The following is an 18,122-nucleotide window of genomic DNA, read 5'->3' on the forward strand; positions in this document are numbered from 1 at the left end:
AGAGACACTGAGAAGCCACTTTCCTTCTACATGAATGTTACTTACTGATGTCTTCTGCAGATTTCAAATGTTCACATCACTAAATGCATCTCATCCTGTTTTACAGAAGCTTTCATAGAATATGTAAGATTCCTGTTCAAGAAAAAGACCTTTCATCCAGACGTACGACAGCTTCCTGGGTAGGGCATCCATTTTGTTTGATGCCTGTGAAGCAGTGACTTTGAGTTCACTGCGCAGTGTGTGTTCATCCTCTGCGTAGGAATCAAAAGGCAATACTTCGGGCTGTAGGGTGGGCGGCTGTAATTTCAGGAACAGATGCTGCTTTGGTTCCAGCACTGCATAACTGATCTGCTGCTGTTCTCTAAAACATTGTCTGCAGCTGGTCTGAGCGCTCGAAGCCATATGAAGAAAAACGTTTCATTACATTCTGTTCTGGCGGCTTGGCTGTACTTGAGTCAACATAGACTTTTCACTAGATCTGACTTGTGAAATAATGTTTCTGGTCACAGTGTTTTGCTAGTCCTGTGCTCCCGTGTATACATCAAACGTCTGTGCAGTAGTGCCTTCCGCTGAAAGGCGTTAGGATTGTTAGGTGTTACTGCAGTCATGCAAAGGTTGTGTTGCGAGTCACTGCTAATGGCAAGGTGTTTTTAGCGCAAATAGCAACAATCTTGGGTTTGGGGACTGATGGCTCGTTCGGCTGAATGAAGTGGTCACAGTTCAGTGCGCTATAGCAGCGTTGTGCACAGTCACAGCTGACGTCTGTGATGGCCTATGCTCAGCAGAATGAAGGAGTGCTCATTTACACTTTTATCTCTAGTGCTGATTTTTTGTTGTGGTCTCCAAGTGGGTGGTACCTGATTCCTCTTCGTGGAGGGCTGATTCGTAGCGGGTTTGTATCACAGAGACCGAGGACGGCTGTGAGGCCTTGGCTGCATTGTGTTGGCTGTCAGTTCCCAGGATATTCCCATGGTTCTTACAAGTCTCCAGGTCTGCTGACTTCAATCCTAGGTTTTCAGATACCAGCTCATACAAGTGTCATGAACAACGAATGAGTGCATCCTCTCAGGACTGTCTTTTAACTTCATCTGCCTGTCGGCTTTGCTAATAGAGCTGTACCACGCGGCAGCGTGAGACGTGTGCTCAGCCTTTGGCATAGCAAAACCCGTGACTCGTCTGTGGCTGAAACTCCCTCCAGTGCCCTGCCAGGACTCAGCGGCCAGCCGGGAGGAAGGCCTGCTGTTCTGTCTTCTGCTGGAGAGTGGCTCTTGGCTTTTATTACTCTCTTAGTGGTTTGCAGTGATCGATACTTGAGAAAGAATAAAAGGCCCATGTGGCAATGAGGGTGTTGCTTTACCAGGATCAAATCCATCGGTGTGTTCAGCATTCAGGAGATTGAAGTGGGAGAAGTGATGTTTTTCCATGTGGTATTCCCACTTTCACTTGTGGTTTGACCTTCTCCTGTGCCTCCTGTTGGGGCTCCATGACCGCTAGTCAGGCTCTGTGGCAGTACAACTGGCACCTTCTCATACTTGCTTGAAATGCTGTTTCCAAGTCAGAGCTCAAGCTGCAGAGCATGGTGGCAAAGTCCTTTGGCAGTGAGAAAGGCAAATGAATCTCTGCCCCTAGAGGGACAGTAGCTGTTGGGTGTGCAACCCCTTCACATCTGAAGGAATCTTAAACCTGTTAGAAATGGGGGAAGGACTATAAAAAAGGCAGTGATGGAAGAGGGCAGCCACAGCAGGAGTCTAGAGATGGGGAGGTTGAATGCTGCAAGCCCAGTGCGGTGCAGGACTGGGTTGACAGGTTGGCCTGGAGGCCTTGGAGGTACATAAAGGTCAGTCAGGGCAGCCTGGGTGGGGCGAGGAAAGGGCTGTCAGATCTGATGAAGGAGGCTTTATCTTGGCTTTTCTGTAAGTATCTTTTCTACCTTCAATTTGTATTTCCATTTCCCAGACAGTGCCCTGAGGAGTTTGGCTTCGGATAGGCTCTCGCTCTCTGAGCCCTGCAGTCCCAGGCAGCTCTGGTGCGGGAGTTCAGCTCAGAGAGACAGGGTCCGAAGAGCAGCTTTCAAGCCACAGGCCCGGGAATGCTTTTAACTCCTCATAACAGATTTTAGATTTGTGTTTAGATATGGTAGGATTTTCAATATGATGTTGATGCAATCAGTTAGTAAACAATAACTTTTCTTCTGGATTTCCCATGGGACAGATCGTAATTTCTGGTCACTTTTAGCTTCCCCTGTAGACGCCTGCCTACCGGGTCCCATCCCTAGGTACCAGACTGCCAAACAGCATCAACTCTGCCCTCTAGTGCTGCCAGGGAGTAAAAGACTGTAGGAATGTAATACTTCTGTGCCAGAAGGCACTGTACGGTTCAAAGAAGCGTTGCCTGAGATCAGGTTAAGCTGATTAATTTTTTAAGGTATATAAGAGCTTGGGTGTGGGGGGGGGGGTGTTGCATGGTAGTGTTGTTTATAGTGATTGCATACGATTTTGCTGCGAGATGACCAAAATCAACCTCAGCTCTGGGCAGCTGACCGGCTCTAATAGAAACTGAAGTGTCTTGAGCACATATGATACTTGTTATGATACAAATGTAGAATAAGTTGTGAAATAGTAAGAGTGTTCATGTGACTCGTGAGTAACTGAAGCTCCCCCTCCACAGTATTGAAGGCGAATACGTTCCCGTGGCAGGCGATGAAGTCACTTACAAGATGTGCACCATTCCCCCGAAGAACGAGAAGCTTCAGGCCGTGGAAGTGGTCATCACCCACTTAGCTCCCGGAACCAAGCACGAGACCTGGTCGGGGCACGTCATCAGCTCCTAAGGTACGCGGTGGAGCGCCGCCAGTGCGGACACTACGCGCGTGGGGACTGCTCGACAACTGACTCTCCACGCGCCTGACCTATGAATATTCTACATCTTGTGTAGGAAGACGTACTAGATTGTCAGTAAGGCAGAAGTAGGCCAAAATTGCTGTTTTTACGGCTGGCTTGATGCTTAGAAAACAGTTCAAATGTTAATGAAAAGAAGCTATCTATATATTAATGTGTTTACAAAACTGTATTTTAAAGAAGACCTAGTTTGTGTGTTTTGGGGGGGGGGAGTTGGGGTGTTTTTGTTCTCTTTTGTTTTTTTAAATCTTGTGAACTGATTCCAGTAAATGCTTAAGTGAATTAGGGAGAGATTTGAATGAAAACTTTTCTAGAGCAGCGGCGGTAGCGAGGGACATGGCCCAGAGGCGCTGTAGGTGCGTGAGCATTGTGTTCCCTCGAGCAGCGTTTCTGAGAGTGCTAGGACATGCAGCTTTACTGCCGATAACAGTGCCTGAATACATTGGCTTGAGAGGGAGAGAGATTCATTGCTGCAATTTGTTTTCATCATGGAAAGACGTTCACAATCCGAGTAACTGCCACACAACAGCAAATCACTATGTAGTTGTTACGCTCTGACAGTTTTGACAGCAGCAGCTGGTTACCCTGCAGGTGCAATGTTCTCAAATTATGTGTCTGCATACGTGTGGAATATTGTGTGTTTTTTAAAACCTGGATTGTTTGTGATTTTACTTTGGTGCCTGGATGGTTGGTTAGCAACAGATTTTATAGGCCAGTACTTAATGATTAAAAAAAAAAAAAAAAAAAAAAAAACACTTGGTTGCTTCAGGCTAAGCAGTAGAAAGCAGTAGAGTGGTGAACTCTTAATAGCCTCTGACTGTGTTGGAACCTATACAGATCTGAAGATTACCATTGTTTGCATATAGCTGATGTGTGTCTGCCACTGTATTTTCACTTGGAGAAGGAGAGGCAAAAAAAAATGTATTTCTGAAAAGCAAGTTATATGCTGTTCAGATCACCATATGTAAAAAGCTGTGCGAGTTATTTCATAGGTTCAGCTGTCCTGCTGAAGTAGGGTCTGCAGCTGTGTTTCCCTGAAAAGCTTGTTTGGTGGGATGTGCTACGCTCACCCTTGCTGTGACTCTTTCCTGCCTGCAAGATTCCATGTAGTCAAACTGGTGCAACTGTATTAGTTCTGTTCCTACCTGCCTTCCATACATTTTTCCAATTGAAGCATTTTTCTCTATTATGTTCCTAACAGTGGATTTTTATTGACTTTGCAAATAAAAAAATAATAAAAAAGTTGGCATGAAATTCTCTTCTGTTAATTGCATGGAACAGCATAATTTCAGTTGCCTGTTTGCAATATTAACAGTCAATCAGCCCTTGCAATGTCATGGAATATCTTAAGACTCTCTTTCACAGCAGAAGACTGTCTGTTCCAAGAAGGTCTGACTTGCAGAGAGCACAGGTGTATGAAGGTTAGTAGTTATTGTCATAGCTTATTTTACCTTAAGGTGTGTCGGTATTACATTATAGGATTTTGTTTTTGCTTGTGTTTCACACTGTAAGACTTTCTAGTGGTGGGTTTAGCACTACCTAGCTTGTGGAGTATCACACACTGCTTCCCTTACAGTAAATGCTAACATTATACTGCTTTAAGGTATGTGTCTTCAGTCTGCTCTCCACAAACTGCACTGAAGATAATTAGCATTAAAGATGGAGGAGGCGGTAGGTACCTGCATATGCACACCTCTATGATATCCAGAAGTATAAAAAAAAGCTTTGGAATATCAACTGATTGGCATTACCAGAACAATTAGGGGGTAATTTTATGAGTTTTGTAGCTGCTTAATGTATTAATGTAGAATATATACTATTAAAGTAATATAGTAGAATACATAGCAACATATATTCTACTATATAGTAATAATAATATATATCTAAATAATAGATATATTTATTTATATAGGAATAATAGGAATAATATAAATATATAAATTATATATTATAGTAATATAGTAGTGTATATACTATATACTATTACTATATATGTAAATACATTTTTTGTTTAGATATTATTTCATATGTATATAAACGTATTATAGTAGGGGGAACAGGAAGGCTAACCTGGTTGTTTCAACTAAAATTTGGGGCAGGAAGGCCAGAACAGTCATTTTGGAAGGGGCTCACAGGACAGACCAGCCAAGGTTCAACAGTGCTTCAGCAAAGCTTCAGCCAGGCTGCAGGTGGGGGCTGCTGAAGGCAGGAATGATTGTGCCTGCTGTGTATTTTTTTTAAACTCGCACTAGCAAAAACAGATTGGAAGCCTTGACAGTCACCAAGAAAAAAAAAAAAACAAACCACTGAACCAAGCTGAAGAGCATAATGCAGCGTCTTCTATGATTTTTAGCACAAATGGGTTTATTTTGCAGCAGCACTTGGTTTTGGGAGGGAGCAGTAAGATGGAAACAAGGAACTGTGGATTGATTTTTTTTTCTTTTTTTGAGGCAAGTTGGTTGCTTCTCATCTGTCAGCACCTTGCACGAGAGGCAGAACATAAACCTTAGCTAATAGCAGTGGCTATTCAAGAATGAATGGCAGGCTAAATGTTAGGATTTTAATGTATGCAGGTGTGAGCATTTGCACATACGCTGTTGTATCTGTGAACAAATTTGGATTTGATCCTGTGCCGGATGTTTTGCATAGGTAGGTTTGTGCAAATACAAGAAACACCCATGCAGCAAGTAACCAAATAATGAAATGCATCACATATGCATGTGCACATACACACACGCAGAGCTGCTCCAATATGGCCATCTTCAAATATCTTTCCTGGTCCAAAGTTTGCCCTCATTAAAATTCTTGTGCTTTCAATTCAGCAAGGATACACACTGCTGAGGCTAAATCACCCTGTGGAAGTGGGCACATGAGAAGTGCTAGAAGGCTAGATACGTGAGGACATCAGAGCATTCCTCTCCTTTTTTGTGAGCCCTTTGGGGATTTTGTTTTGTGTACAAAGTGTGGTTTATTTGTATTTTTTAACTGTATAAGTAAGTATTATGCAAACCTCAAACTGGAAAGATTGAAGTCAATCATTTCATTGTACAGAAGAGCAACACAGAACAACCAGCTGTGGTTTGCATATTTGCCAAAATGACAAGTTGTTTCAAACAGTAAATTTTTTCATAATAAAATGAGACTTTTATTTTCCTTTTCTAAAGTAAATTGTTTGCACACAAGATACTTTGCTATTGTCAGATAAGAAAAGTAGTATTAACAGTTACAGTGGTTGTCATGCTTTAACTTGTATCTTAATTGAAATGGTCTTTTTGTTTGTTTATCTTAGCACTAAAACTTCACCTACCCTTAAAGTCTTACCAGGAAAACCAGAAGTGAAATTAGTGAATTATTTTGCTACTATGCTCAAGTTTGCTTAATGATAGTTTTCTATTGTTGATTTAAAAAAATAAGTCTGCAAACAGTACAGGTACCGTTAATTGTAGTGTGCATGGGCACCACAATTATTTTGATAGGTAATTCTAGCACCGGTTGGTCAAGCCTTTCCAGTGGTGGTGGACTCAACACACCTTCTGACCCTGCACTGCAGCATGCGCGAGGTCAGGGGACTTCAGGCTCAGTTCTGCTTTCCCACCCCCAGAAGGAAAGAAAGCCTGTGTCTTCTACTCACCAAGGAGAAAATCCCAGATGACAGATAATTTATGGTTTGTAGCACAAAGCAGTATTAAAAAAAATACTCTAAAATTTTCATAATCTTTAAATAGCAGCTTCAAAATCAAAACTAGGCATAAAACTTTGTAGGCCAATTGTAAGGCAGCCATAAATCACATATAGACAGATTCCCCCTCCCCCCCAAAAGAGTAGTTAGTTAGCTAAGGAAGTTTACTTTTCAAAAAAAAAAAAAAAAAAAAAGCAAGGACATCAGAATTGAAAGCCACAGTTCTCCATCTTTTCATACACAGATTTGTAAAACATTTTATACTGTCAAGTATATCTTAGACTATGCATTAATAAAGGTACCACTTTTTCATTTCCTGAGCTTCTGTAGATCTTAAACACAAAAGCAAGCAGTCAAACTGTGTTACTCTTGAGCACAATATATCCTCTGTTTTAGCCCAAGCTCGTAGTTAGTCTACACTCAAGGAGCTTGTGCTGATGGTAGAGGAGGAGGGGGTTAATCTAAGCAGAAGCATCTAGTTTTCTCAGAAATGTGGATTACTGTTCCCAAAGTAACACTTCACAGGAAAACAGATGAGACACAATAAAGTCTTTTGGACTGGTGACTCAGAAAAGAACCTGCCCAGAAGAAAACAAAGTACTTGTGCCAATGAAAACTGTGAAAGGATGGTCCCAAACAAGCTCTGCCATACTCTACTGGTCAGGAAGGTTCTACTCACTGAAAACACTTCCCTTTAGTAATGACTGATCCACAAAGTACTTGCTATTTATGACCAATTATGAAAGCTAATACAGAATGAAGCGAGATGTTCTGAGTTACTAGGCTGCCTTGACTGTTTTGTAAGTAAGTGTAACATCTAAAAGAAAAAAGTCTTTCATTTAAAAAACAGCTCTTCACAGATTCTTCTTGTATCTTCTGGTGATGTGACACTGTGGCCTTCTGTTCTGGAGTCTGTGAAAATTTCATAGTCATTCCCTCCCTGTAAACAGAAGAGAAAAAAGCAGAAAAGGATTTAATGTTATTTAGCTCAGCATACAGTCGGTTGGGGGAGGGGGCAAAGGCACAAAGGAAATTCTGAAAAGAATCTGAATTGACCTCAGACTTAAACGGTTGCTAATGAACTACCATGAGGAGAGGACACCTTCAGAGCAGCCTCCGCAGTCAAACTGAAATGTAGGCTCAATATAACTAGTGCTTGTTAGTACAGTATTTAGGTCATTGCTGCCAGATAACAATCCTGTTATTTTGCTGTCTAACATTTGGATATTACATTTGGAACTGGTTATTAGTCAGAGAGTATTGATGAAAGAAAGTCTTTCCTGTCTCTTTAATAGGATACAGAACTAGCAGCATCCTATGTTCTTTTCAGTAAACAGAAAAGTAGCTAAAAGTAACTAAACAGAATTTGCAGGGCTGGAGCAAGTCTTATTCTAAAATTTTCAGAAATTCAGTTTTTATTTCCCTTCATGATAGTTTCTGCAAGAGAGAGTAACTCTTGTAAACTGCAGGAGATAGATAACGTACCGTCACATCTGAGACGCTGTCTTCCAGAAAGCTAAAAACTGCAAACCACCAAGTTAATATAGTTCTGAGATTTTGCATAATGTGTTTGCAACACACCTGTGCTGAAACTTCTGCAGAACACCACAAACACTACCATGAGATAACTTCCTGGCCTGGATGTTAGAATTGGTCATGAAAGCAAAGAGCTTGCGGTAGAAGTTTAGCCAGGTTCCTACTTTCATACAGCAACACAGTATTGATTTTTGTTTACTTGTTAATATTAAGGTGTAAAACTTGTTACAGAAAATGATACCAGCACATAGTATTTGTAACTCATTTGCATTATCCTCTTCCTTCCAGCTTGTTTCCTTTCCTTTCAGCTTAACTGGTGTTAATGTTGTTCCTGTTTTGTCCTTGCTAGCTATGAGTTTGACATGACATTTGTAATTGGTTACTAATCACAGGAGAGTGATGAAAGGTTCTTTCACAGCTAGCTCAGTGAACAAAGGAGCCACCTGCAAGAGCAGAGGTCCCCATGCACTACAAGAAACAGCGTACCTACTTTGTGTGTGTGTCCCTTGCCACCCTGCTTTCCAGTGAGTCAACAGCAACTCTCGCTACCTCAAAACACTGAAAATGCTGCACTGCCATTTACAGGGTTTATTACCAGTTGTCCATAAACTCTTTGCCATAAACTCTTTGCCAGAGGGGCAGGTAATTGTTTTTGCAGCCAATGTCAAGGGAAAAAAAGCATTAGTTTAAAGCTTTTCTTTTTCTTATAAAACTTAGCCTGTTCTCAAAGGGCCTGATGCAGTCCCTTGGCTGTGTTCAAACAGCCTGAGTTTCAACCAAGGCCTTGAGCCTGCTGTTCCCTTTGGCTAGCTCTAGTCGGTCCTCTGCTCAGTATTCAAAAGCCTCTGAATCACCCTGCAGAAGCCTTCACAGTTGTCTAGTTCTCTCCACTGACTAGGGACAGGGATAATTTCAGTTCCTGAATGCAGAAACAGGTGCAGTGGTTAGCAAAGAAATGGTATCAAATTCAACAGAAAAATTAGTATGTTTAATCACCAGCCAAGAAGAAACATCTATCTTCTACCAAACTACCATCAACTACCACACAGTATAATCAGTTTTATAAAGTCAAGCCACCTAGGTTTTTAACATAATTACAGAATTTTAAAATATATTCCAGTATGATTAACCCTGTGAAGAACATTGTGCTTGCTTAAGCGAATGGAAATCTGTTTGTAGCAATCTCTCAGCATTATGCTCATCAGCATCACACAGCCAATCGCTCAGCATTATGTTGAGCAGTACTGCGCAGCCAGTGAAAGAGAGCCACATGTTCACACTTATGCTCTGCCTTTAATTCATAAGACACCTGATTAGATTGGTTTAAAATAGAAGCTCTGACGTGTATATACAAAGCAGTATACTCACTGGCATAGTCTTATCTCCAAAGAAATAAATAGTCTTGTAGTCATCTTTGGTAACAATTCCTAAGCAGTACCTCTTATCCCAGCCATCTGGAAACACATCAATGCTTATCTGGCCTCCTAAGATAGATATGAACCAAACAAATTGTTTTATTATAAGAACACATTTGTGAAGAAGAGAAGAAGTGAGGAAGAACTTTGTTGAAGTCACAAAAATGTTATGAGAAACTGCAGTTAAGTCTTAGAATTATAGAAAGTATTTTATAGGGGATCGGTTACTACAGTTGTAATTGATTTACAGATTATTTATTAACCCAAATAAACAAATGTAAAAGGAGTTTTAGCACGTTCAGTTTGGGAACCTGAACAGTATTGCCTGCAAATCAATCAAAACTCTCAAACAAATGGAATCTTCTTTAAAAATTATATTACACTTAAACTTTTGATTTTTGAAAAGAAGCTACATGACTGAATGCAGCCCATGCTGTATCATACAGTGTTCTCACCTTCTAAATACTGAGAAACGAATCTGTATGTTCTGTCCGGATCAGACAAGAACTACCTATACTGCTGGTTATTTTTTACTATAGATGAGGGTATTTCATATTGATTTTTTTGTGTGTCTTTATACAAAAGACTTTTTAAGGCTTTCAAAATATAAAAAGGAGAAAATCAGCCTTTTAAACAAAACCTAACAAACAACAATTTCAACTTCATTATTACCAATCCTGACTTGAGATTAAATGTTTCCTAAAAGATTTTTTTTAAATATCAAAGACTGTGAAAAAGTGTCATTTTTTTCTTTAAACTTGCATTTGCTTTTGGATTTTCTTTCCTCTTCTTCCTCCCACACAATACAGCTACAGAACTGAAGAACTAAGGGTTACTAGAACTGTACTGATGTAGTAAGTATTTCTGGTCAAAATTGATTAGCAGAAACAACTCTGACTAATCAGAAGTATGCAATATGTTTTGAAAGTGAGCAGAATCAGTCACATAACTGACATTAATTGAAATCCACCAACAAAGAGGACTTCATTGCTTGTCATTAGTTGATTGTCTTTTAAAATGTACTAACTGAAAGCCTAAAAGGGAAAAAAAGCTTAATCTTGCAGGCAATGCCTGCAGCCACCCCCATAGTGAGAACTGTCATACAAATGAGAGGTTATGTCATATCTATGAGAGGATATGATTTGTTTTAAACATAATTTAAATGAAATGACTTCTTTTAAATTAAATTCTTTTAAATGTGGTACCTATAGAAAACGTGAGGCCTTTTCCTGCAAATTCTCTTTGTAAATCAGCTACAAATTTCTCTCTTATATGTTCCTTCTGTTAAGAAAAAAAAAATGCATCAGTTATGTGCTATTTCAATGATTTGGAGGGGAAAAAAAAAGAAAACATCCAGAAAATATACAAAGGTCTGAGTACCAGGACTAGTGTGATATAGCTATATTCTATTAATACTTAAAGTACGTTGAGACTATTTCTATATTAATCTGTTAACAACTTGTAGAAAAATGAGAGCAAAACTTGACATACGTACCGTGATATTCACATTTTTATCTGAAAATACTAATGAAGTATGCCTATCTCCTGTTAAAATTCAATTTTACAGCAGGGGAAATTGAGGCACAGAAAGAGTCTTAAAAGTGCCATATAGTCCAAAATGGTATTTTCAGAATGCCTTGGGCTTAGATGTGTTTAGGCATCCATTAACTGAGTCACAGTCAGAGATCATTTTTGAGGAGTTAGAGTTCAGTTTTTGTATCAAGTTAAAAAAATTTATTATGGTGTAGGAGGGAACAGAACTCAGGTAGCATGGCTCGGATTCATTTCAACCTCGCATAGTTAGCTATGTACAAGGGGGATAAAAGATGAATAGTTTGGTCAAGGCTTTTAAATTTTGCTTTAAAAGGCTTAAAAGATTTGACAAGAAAAGGAATAGTTTTATTGGTGTGAAGAGATACAAAAGCTAGTATACTGACGGGCAGTCCAGATAAGTGGGATTTCTTCTCTGACAGGGCTTTTCAGGAACATTTGTGTAGAAGTGGACATTCAGTACTCTGCATAGAGTACTGAAGAAACAAATGAGGCAAACCTACCCTTCCTGCAAATCACTGTACTATTGATTCAAAAAGCTGGCTACTGTATATACTTTCTGAAGCCTGAACCAATAAGTTTGTTCAACCATATAGAAAGAATTAAAATGAAAAATCAGACAAAGTGCAAATATGTTATAAAAATCATAACTGACTATAACGGCCTCTCTCAGAAGAGTCATATTTTCAAGAGTTTTAACTCACCTTATCAAGTTCATAGAACTCAATGCGTTCTTCCTGGCTGCAGCTTCTTCCAATGGGGGACACATTTAGCATCCCATTTCGGAACTCAATAAAAGTACCCCTGCAAAAAAAGAATTGATGAGCAAGACTGAAAATAGATGAAAAATAGCTCAAAATACTGATTTCACATAATTCTGAAGACAATGGGAATCAGAGGTCTCCTTCAGCCTCTCACTGTATGCATGAAAAAACAATACCTCTGGCACCAAGGAGTCTTTCGGACTTCTGCGTGAATCTAGCAGCCTCGACACTGCCTTACTGACTTCTGGTTTTAAAAGTAAACTGGAGCATCCTGTCAATCTGACTTTCATACCCCAAGAGGCCAGTCTTTTAGCTCTTGGGTGAAAGGACAAAGTTGAGAGCTTCTAGCTAGCCTCACAGGAAGTATGTATTAACGTCTTGAGCAGTTGCACCCTCAAGTATCACACAGAACTGACCTTACTGCAAACTTCTATTCTCTGGAAACCCCTGTGCTGCTGAATTCCAAACATACCAAGGGAATATCTTTCCTATAAAAAAACCTGTTTAATTTCCTTCCTTCTTAAGTGAAAATGATCAGGATTTCAAATCCTATAGAAAGTCTTGCCTATCAAAATCCAGAAAGACAAAAAATAAACAGTTCTGGGAGTACCTTTGAATAAAAACACATCTTGTAATCCATTTTCACCTGCTCCAGATGGGAGCTTGTCTTTGTATGTGTGGACTGCTGTCTCTGTTTCAAAGATAGCGTTCCTAAAACACAAATTATTTATTTTCTGCTGAACTAACAGTCTGCTTTATGTATTGATGCTCAACACTAACTCAGAGAATATGGCGACATTGAGATGCGTGCATGCACATACCTTTTCTTTGGCAGTTTGATCTTTGCAATGTAACTCAGGCAGTAGTTGATCACATCCTGAAGTATGTCCTCACCCAAGTGACCCTGAATGTTCTAACAGAAGAAACCAAGGGTTCAGAACTGGAGATTCGAAAAATACGTCATATGGAGAACACAGATACTGGATGCTCATATATGGTTAATACCAGGAAGAAACAAGCCTTCAAGCAGCAACTCAGTTTACGCACATGTGATACTGACTAAAGGCTCCCATTCTTTTACTTTTTTAAACTGTAACAACAAACTCTTATTTAACATGTTCCATACAGGCACCTGCTTTAGAAGCACACAGTGTAGGCCAGAGAGAGAAGACCAAATGAAGAGTCACAGCTAATGTCTACTGTAGCCAGGTATGAAGAAATGGAGATCATTACCCCAATAAACTGGAAACCACTGCACCAGTCAGGGTCTATTTTAATATTTTTTTAATCTCCATTAGTTATGCAGATGCAGTGAAGGTGATTAGGGTATCTAGAATCAGTTGTACATCTTTATTCATTTAGAGCATTTACTTCTAGCTTACACAGTATATCAGAAGGTACACTCTTGAGTTAACCCTAAAGAGCAGCTACAAGAGATGAAATGAACTTGCTGAACCCTCAGGCCAGTGGGCATCAGCTATGACATGCTATCTTCCATAGGAACTCTGGGAGCAGAGGCCTACTGATAAGCTGACGGAAACGCTGCTCCAGGATTTTCACTGTTCTCATCGGGCCAGACAGCCTAGGCTCCCAACAGCTTTTGGTTTTGAGAACATCCCAGAGAAGAAAGCATAAGCTGAAGAGCATCACTGCACAAATCAGAGAGCCCAATGAATGAGCTGTTACAGAAATAACGTATAACAATAGCAGCAATGTCAGCCTTAATTAGGAGGGTGATTACAGAAGACTGCACTGTGGTAAGAAAGCAAAATCTTGGTTAGGAAATTTCACTTTACTGAAAATTTCAAACATACCTGCTTGCTCAAGAATTTCCCATCTTTGTATGCTACGAGACCATTTTCTGGGAAAACGTAGTCAAATTTTTCAACCACTAAAACCAAACAAAAAGGCAGCGATTTATAATTTTCCCCTAAAACACTGTGTTTTTACAGAGAATCTTCTTATATATTAAAAAGGTTAAAAACAGTAGACAGTAACTCATGAAGCATGAAAGATTTAGCAGCATCACACTGAACACAAGATCCAAACCACTCATTTCTGCACTCATTTCTCTCACTGATTAACATGCGTCTCAGACCGCACTGAGGTCCTTCAGTTAAGTTACTTGTACTTCGCTTAAAGGCTCTTCCTCTCCCACAAACGTGTTTTCTGCACTGAAATGTAAGGACTACTGAATGCCTTAAATACTGCAAAAACCTGGCACGCGACCTGCCTAGGGAGCAAATAAAAGACACCCGGATATCGGTAAAACGCAGATGCAGTTTCTGACCGGCCCTAAGCAGCTTCCCACGGCCAAGCGGGGACCGGCGGGCGCCAGCCCGCTCCTTACCGTCGTCACCGAGCTGCTCCTTGATCTTCCCGAAATCGGAGCCGCCCACGACGCCCACGGTCACCTTCCGGCGCAGCTGCTGCAGGAACGCCGCCATGTCGGCCGAGATTCTCTGGTTTCCGAGAGGGGCAGCAGGTCCACCAGGGCCCCCACCCGCCGAGCGCCGCGCGCGTTTCCCGAAGCGGCAAAGCAAGCGCTCCCGCCCAGCCCGCCCAGCCCGCCCGCGGCGCCCCCCGCAGCCCCGGGCAGCTCGGGCCGGCGGCGGCCCCACACCAGGGCTTCAGCCCCGCGCCGCGCTGCACCGCCGGGCGGAGCGGGGAGCCGAGCCGCCCCGCCGCGCCCAGCCCCCGGCGGCCGTTGGGGAGGGGAAGGGAGGGGAGCGGGGAGTCGGTTCGGTCCGGTCCGGCCCGGCCCACCCGCGGCCGCACTCGCCTGCCGCGGCGCCGTGAGGGTGCCGTCCACGTCGAAGAGGCAGAGCGCGGCACGCCGCGACGCCGCCATGGCGCCCGGGGCACGGCGGGAAGCGCGCGCCGCCCGCCGCCCCTCCCAGCCCCGCCCGTCCCGGCGTGCAGCGCGGCGGCGGGGGGCGGCACGGCGCAGCCGCGCTGGCGGACGGCGGCGCCATGGCGGCGGTAAGCGGGGCCGCGGGCCGGAGCCCTGGGGGGCCGGAGGGCGGCGTGGCGCTGCCGGGGCGAAGCGTCACCAGTCGGGGAGGGACCGGCCCCGGCCCCGGCCCCGGCCCGGGGCCCTGCACTGGGGGGGCGTGGGCTCAGCGGGGCCGGGGCCGCCGCCCGCCCGGCTGCGCGCTGCCGCTAACGGCTGGGAGTGGGGTGGGGGGGAGGGGCCGCGCCGCGCCGCGCCGCGCGCTGTAACGGCCGGGGGGGCCCGGGGCAGCGGGGCCGGGGGCGGAGGCGGCGCCGGGGAGCCCTCCCGGCCCGGCGGTGCGAGGGGAAGGAGCGGCTGTCCAGCGCCGCACGAGCCTCGGCCGTGACCGCCGCGCGTGCGCCCCTCCGCTCCCCGCTGTTCCCCCGGGCTTGGCCTTCGGGTGCCTCTTGCACGTTTCGCTGGTGGCCGGCAGCCCCCGGGTCCCGTCCCCTCTGTGCTCAGGGGAGCCTGCGGTACCGGCCCTTCCGCAAAAGCGGAGCGCCGAGGGTCCCGTGGGGTTTTGCTCAGTGAGCTAATTTTGGTATCGGTTCTGCTATAAAAAGTGTTTTCTGTCCTCCTCTGCAGAGACACAAGTGTGAGCATCAGTGTCCAACATGAAACTCGTGCTAAGTGTACGGTTACAGTGAGCTGGGGGGGGGGGGGGGCTTGTGCTAGCTGTCTGTCTTCAGGCTGCCTCAGAAACAGGATTTGAGCTATTTGTTTGCCTGTAAAGACAGTACAGGAAGGCTTAAATAATGTGCTGTGGGAATACTTTCTTGTAGGCTAGACTCTGCGTAATTAGGAGTAAAGTCTGCGTGGCACCATCTTTGGGGAGATGTCTGCAAAATGAGTTCTGGACAAGCTTGTGGAAAAAAGATATTCGCCCATCCTGCTTTTTCGGTACGTGGGTGCGCTCTCGGCCACAGAGCTGGCGCGTTAGCGGTGTTGGTACTTACCTTGGGACACGGCAAGTGCAATCTGAGTGGTTGTGCAGTTCAGCCGCCGCTAGCGTGGTCCAGCCTAAGGCTGCGGATGAGAAAACTGAAGAGTTCAGGCTGGTCTACAGATTTCCAGGGATTAAGTACTGTAGAGTGCTGTCGAGACTGAAGCTGCTACAGACTGCCATCACCACAGTCACGCTGCCTCCTGTCTGTTACCTGTACCTGCACGGCCAGGTTTCTCAGGCTATCCTGCTGTATACAGCTGGCATTGCTTGCTTTGCTGGTGTGATGTTGTATGGTATGAGCTATTTTTTCAGACGAATCATTGGACTAATCTACTTAAATGAAACTGGCAGTACTGTTAAAGTGGCCCACTTGACCTTTTGGGGAAGACGGAAGGACATTGTGTGTCCGCTAGAGACGGTGATGACTTTGGGTGATGTTGGAGATGGCAAAGGCGAGTTACTTCTCCAGTTCAAACGGTATAATAGTACAGATATCTTATATTTTACACTTAAGTTTGGCCAGATTGTAGATAAAGAGAAGTTTATTCAAATATTTGGAGACCTTGAGTGATGCAGCAACTGATTTCAACCAATTGTGATTTTTTTGCATGGTCATTGTGCTTATTCTTCTATGAAGCTTAATGATTATACCAAACTGACGCAATTCCATTGTTTTCCTATGCAAAGTCTTCTGGTAAGTGAAAGCAGAAGTGGTGAAGGATAATCCCCGTATAGTTTAAGGTATAAGTAGGATCACTTCTGCTCTGGATACCCTACGTGTGCACAGTGTGCAGTCACTGGCAGCTCTAAATCTAAGTCACCTTACTTGGAACATGCAGCAGCAGGTGCAATCACTGGTGCCCCCTCTTTCAGCTTGCTTCTCAGACTGAGTGTTTTTGAACGTTAAAAACTGTTGAAGGGAAATGTAGTACCGTGTCAGAGCATCCTCACTTTTAATTGATTGTTCATTTTTAGGAAACTTTGGGCTAACAGAGAAGCCTCTTGAAATTAAAATTTTTCTCATATAAGCATATAATAAGTAGTGCTAGATGTCTCACAGATATACAGTCATGCATTAATTAAATTATGGGATAACTGGAAAGACTGATATATAATGCCGTAGCAGTTTTTCTACCAGATAAAATCAGTGTTAAAGAAACAATACTTTGACCAGCTTCTTGTGAGTGCTCATGGTGGGTGGAAGGGGTCTCTTGGCAAGCTCTTCAGGGAGGTGAACTAACTTGGCAATGCAGGGGGTGCAAGCTGCAAGATAAATTGCCAGTTAGTTGTAAGGGTAAGTTAAAGACTGGGGCAGCATTTCAGAAGCCTCTAACAGAAATTGCTTTCCTACTGAAATGGAGGGAAAAAAATACACCTGAACCTGTCAGAGGGACAGCGTATGATCCTTTGATCAGTGTTTTTTGTTTGTATCCTAATTTTGAAAACTTGGAAGTATATGCTCATCATTGCATATGTTCATGTTGTGTTTGTTTTGGGCTATAGATATGAATGGTACGTTTAATCAATGCTGTAACACTTGAGTTGCAGAACCTGGAGTAAATATTGCAAAATACCCTTCTACTTACTGGATTTGGATCCCCACCTCCCCTCCCTTCCACCCCCCTCCAGAATCTGGGTTAACTTAAAAGGTAAAACAACTAACTACACATGGTGTATTAGGGCTGAAAGTCTAACAGGTGTGGTTTGTGTTCTGTCAAATTGTAGAGTGGATCACCTTGGCACCTGTGTGCATGAAGCACAGTGGTTTTAGTCTGTGGTGTCAGTAGCAGTCTTCCTTCGCTAAAATCAAGACCTAGCTAGAAATGAGAGGCAGGGTTTAACCCCAAGAAAGAATCAAGCCTGATCACTTGTAACATGTACTTTTTTTTTTTTTGAGTTGTCAGATGCAAGTTTACTACTTACACAACAGCTCTTCAAGCTCTTACTTCCATTGAAACAATGGCAAATAAAATTAATGCTCAGCGACTGGGAAGTTTGGTGTGTTCTTTTTTCCCGTTTCTCCCTCAGGCTCATTCAAACCTCTCTCTCTTGTTGGAGCAGATCAGTAGATGTGGATAAGTAAAACTGCCATTAAAAGACACAGCCTGACTGTGATTTCATATTTATTAGTGTTGAACTTTTCATAGGTTACTTCATAAGCTACTTTAAAGTTTGACTGATAGAGTGGTACAGCAATATCAAAAGGAAAAGAGAAATTGCTCTTGGCTTGAACACCATGGCAGCAAGATACCAGCTGACTGAAGGGGGCTATATGTATACTACATGTTCTGGATACTCATCTTTGTTAGGATATATTTAGTATGCACTAAGTGTAAAAT

At 43.0% G+C, this 18,122-nt stretch overlaps 3 protein-coding genes across 7 annotated transcripts in view; 2 read left to right on the forward strand and 1 right to left on the reverse strand.

Annotated features, from left to right (window-relative positions):
- The window catches only part of CARHSP1 (calcium regulated heat stable protein 1), a 41,324-nt gene extending 37,674 nt beyond the window's left edge, over nucleotides 1–3,650 (forward strand). For all 5 annotated transcript variants that reach the window (XM_026096436.2, XM_026096438.2, XM_064520419.1 and 2 more), the window contains exon 4: nucleotides 2,668–3,650. In XM_026096436.2, coding sequence (XP_025952221.1) covers nucleotides 2,668–2,830 — 163 coding nt within the window. In that variant the 3' untranslated portion in view covers nucleotides 2,831–3,650. The remainder of the gene's footprint in view (nucleotides 1–2,667) is intronic.
- A 2,947-nt stretch (nucleotides 3,651–6,597) lies between these two features.
- PMM2 (phosphomannomutase 2) lies at nucleotides 6,598–14,767 on the reverse strand. The gene is made up of 8 exons (XM_064520415.1): nucleotides 14,625–14,767; nucleotides 14,193–14,304; nucleotides 13,657–13,733; nucleotides 12,664–12,755; nucleotides 11,783–11,882; nucleotides 10,733–10,808; nucleotides 9,481–9,596; nucleotides 6,598–7,516 (listed from the first exon to the last, which is right to left on the reverse strand). Exons 1-8 carry the CDS (start codon nucleotides 14,691–14,693, stop codon nucleotides 7,412–7,414), a joined length of 747 nt encoding a protein of 248 aa, XP_064376485.1. The 5' UTR covers nucleotides 14,694–14,767; the 3' UTR covers nucleotides 6,598–7,411.
- On the forward strand, nucleotides 14,741–17,769 carry TMEM186 (transmembrane protein 186). The gene is made up of 2 exons (XM_064520416.1): nucleotides 14,741–14,824; nucleotides 15,620–17,769. The coding sequence occupies exons 1-2, from the start codon at nucleotides 14,816–14,818 to the stop codon at nucleotides 16,352–16,354; spliced, it is 744 nt and encodes a 247-aa protein (XP_064376486.1). The 5' UTR covers nucleotides 14,741–14,815; the 3' UTR covers nucleotides 16,355–17,769.
- Nucleotides 17,770–18,122: the final 353 nt, after the last annotated feature.

This window comes from Dromaius novaehollandiae, chromosome 14, assembly GCF_036370855.1.
Source record: "Dromaius novaehollandiae isolate bDroNov1 chromosome 14, bDroNov1.hap1, whole genome shotgun sequence".
Classification (NCBI taxonomy): domain Eukaryota; kingdom Metazoa; phylum Chordata; class Aves; order Casuariiformes; family Dromaiidae; genus Dromaius; species Dromaius novaehollandiae.

Excerpts from the sequence above, each read along its gene's own strand:
- PMM2 (XM_064520415.1), bottom strand. The coding sequence starts at position 14,693 with ATGGCGGCGTCGCGGCGTGCCGCGCTCTGCCTCTTCGACGTGGACGGC. Across the intron at positions 10,809-11,782 it reads AGTTCTATGAACTTGATAAG|AAGGAACATATAAGAGAGAA; the intron begins GTGAGTTAAAAC and ends TTTTCTTAACAG. Across the intron at positions 9,597-10,732 it reads AGGCCTCACGTTTTCTATAG|GAGGCCAGATAAGCATTGAT; the intron begins GTACCACATTTA and ends TATCTATCTTAG.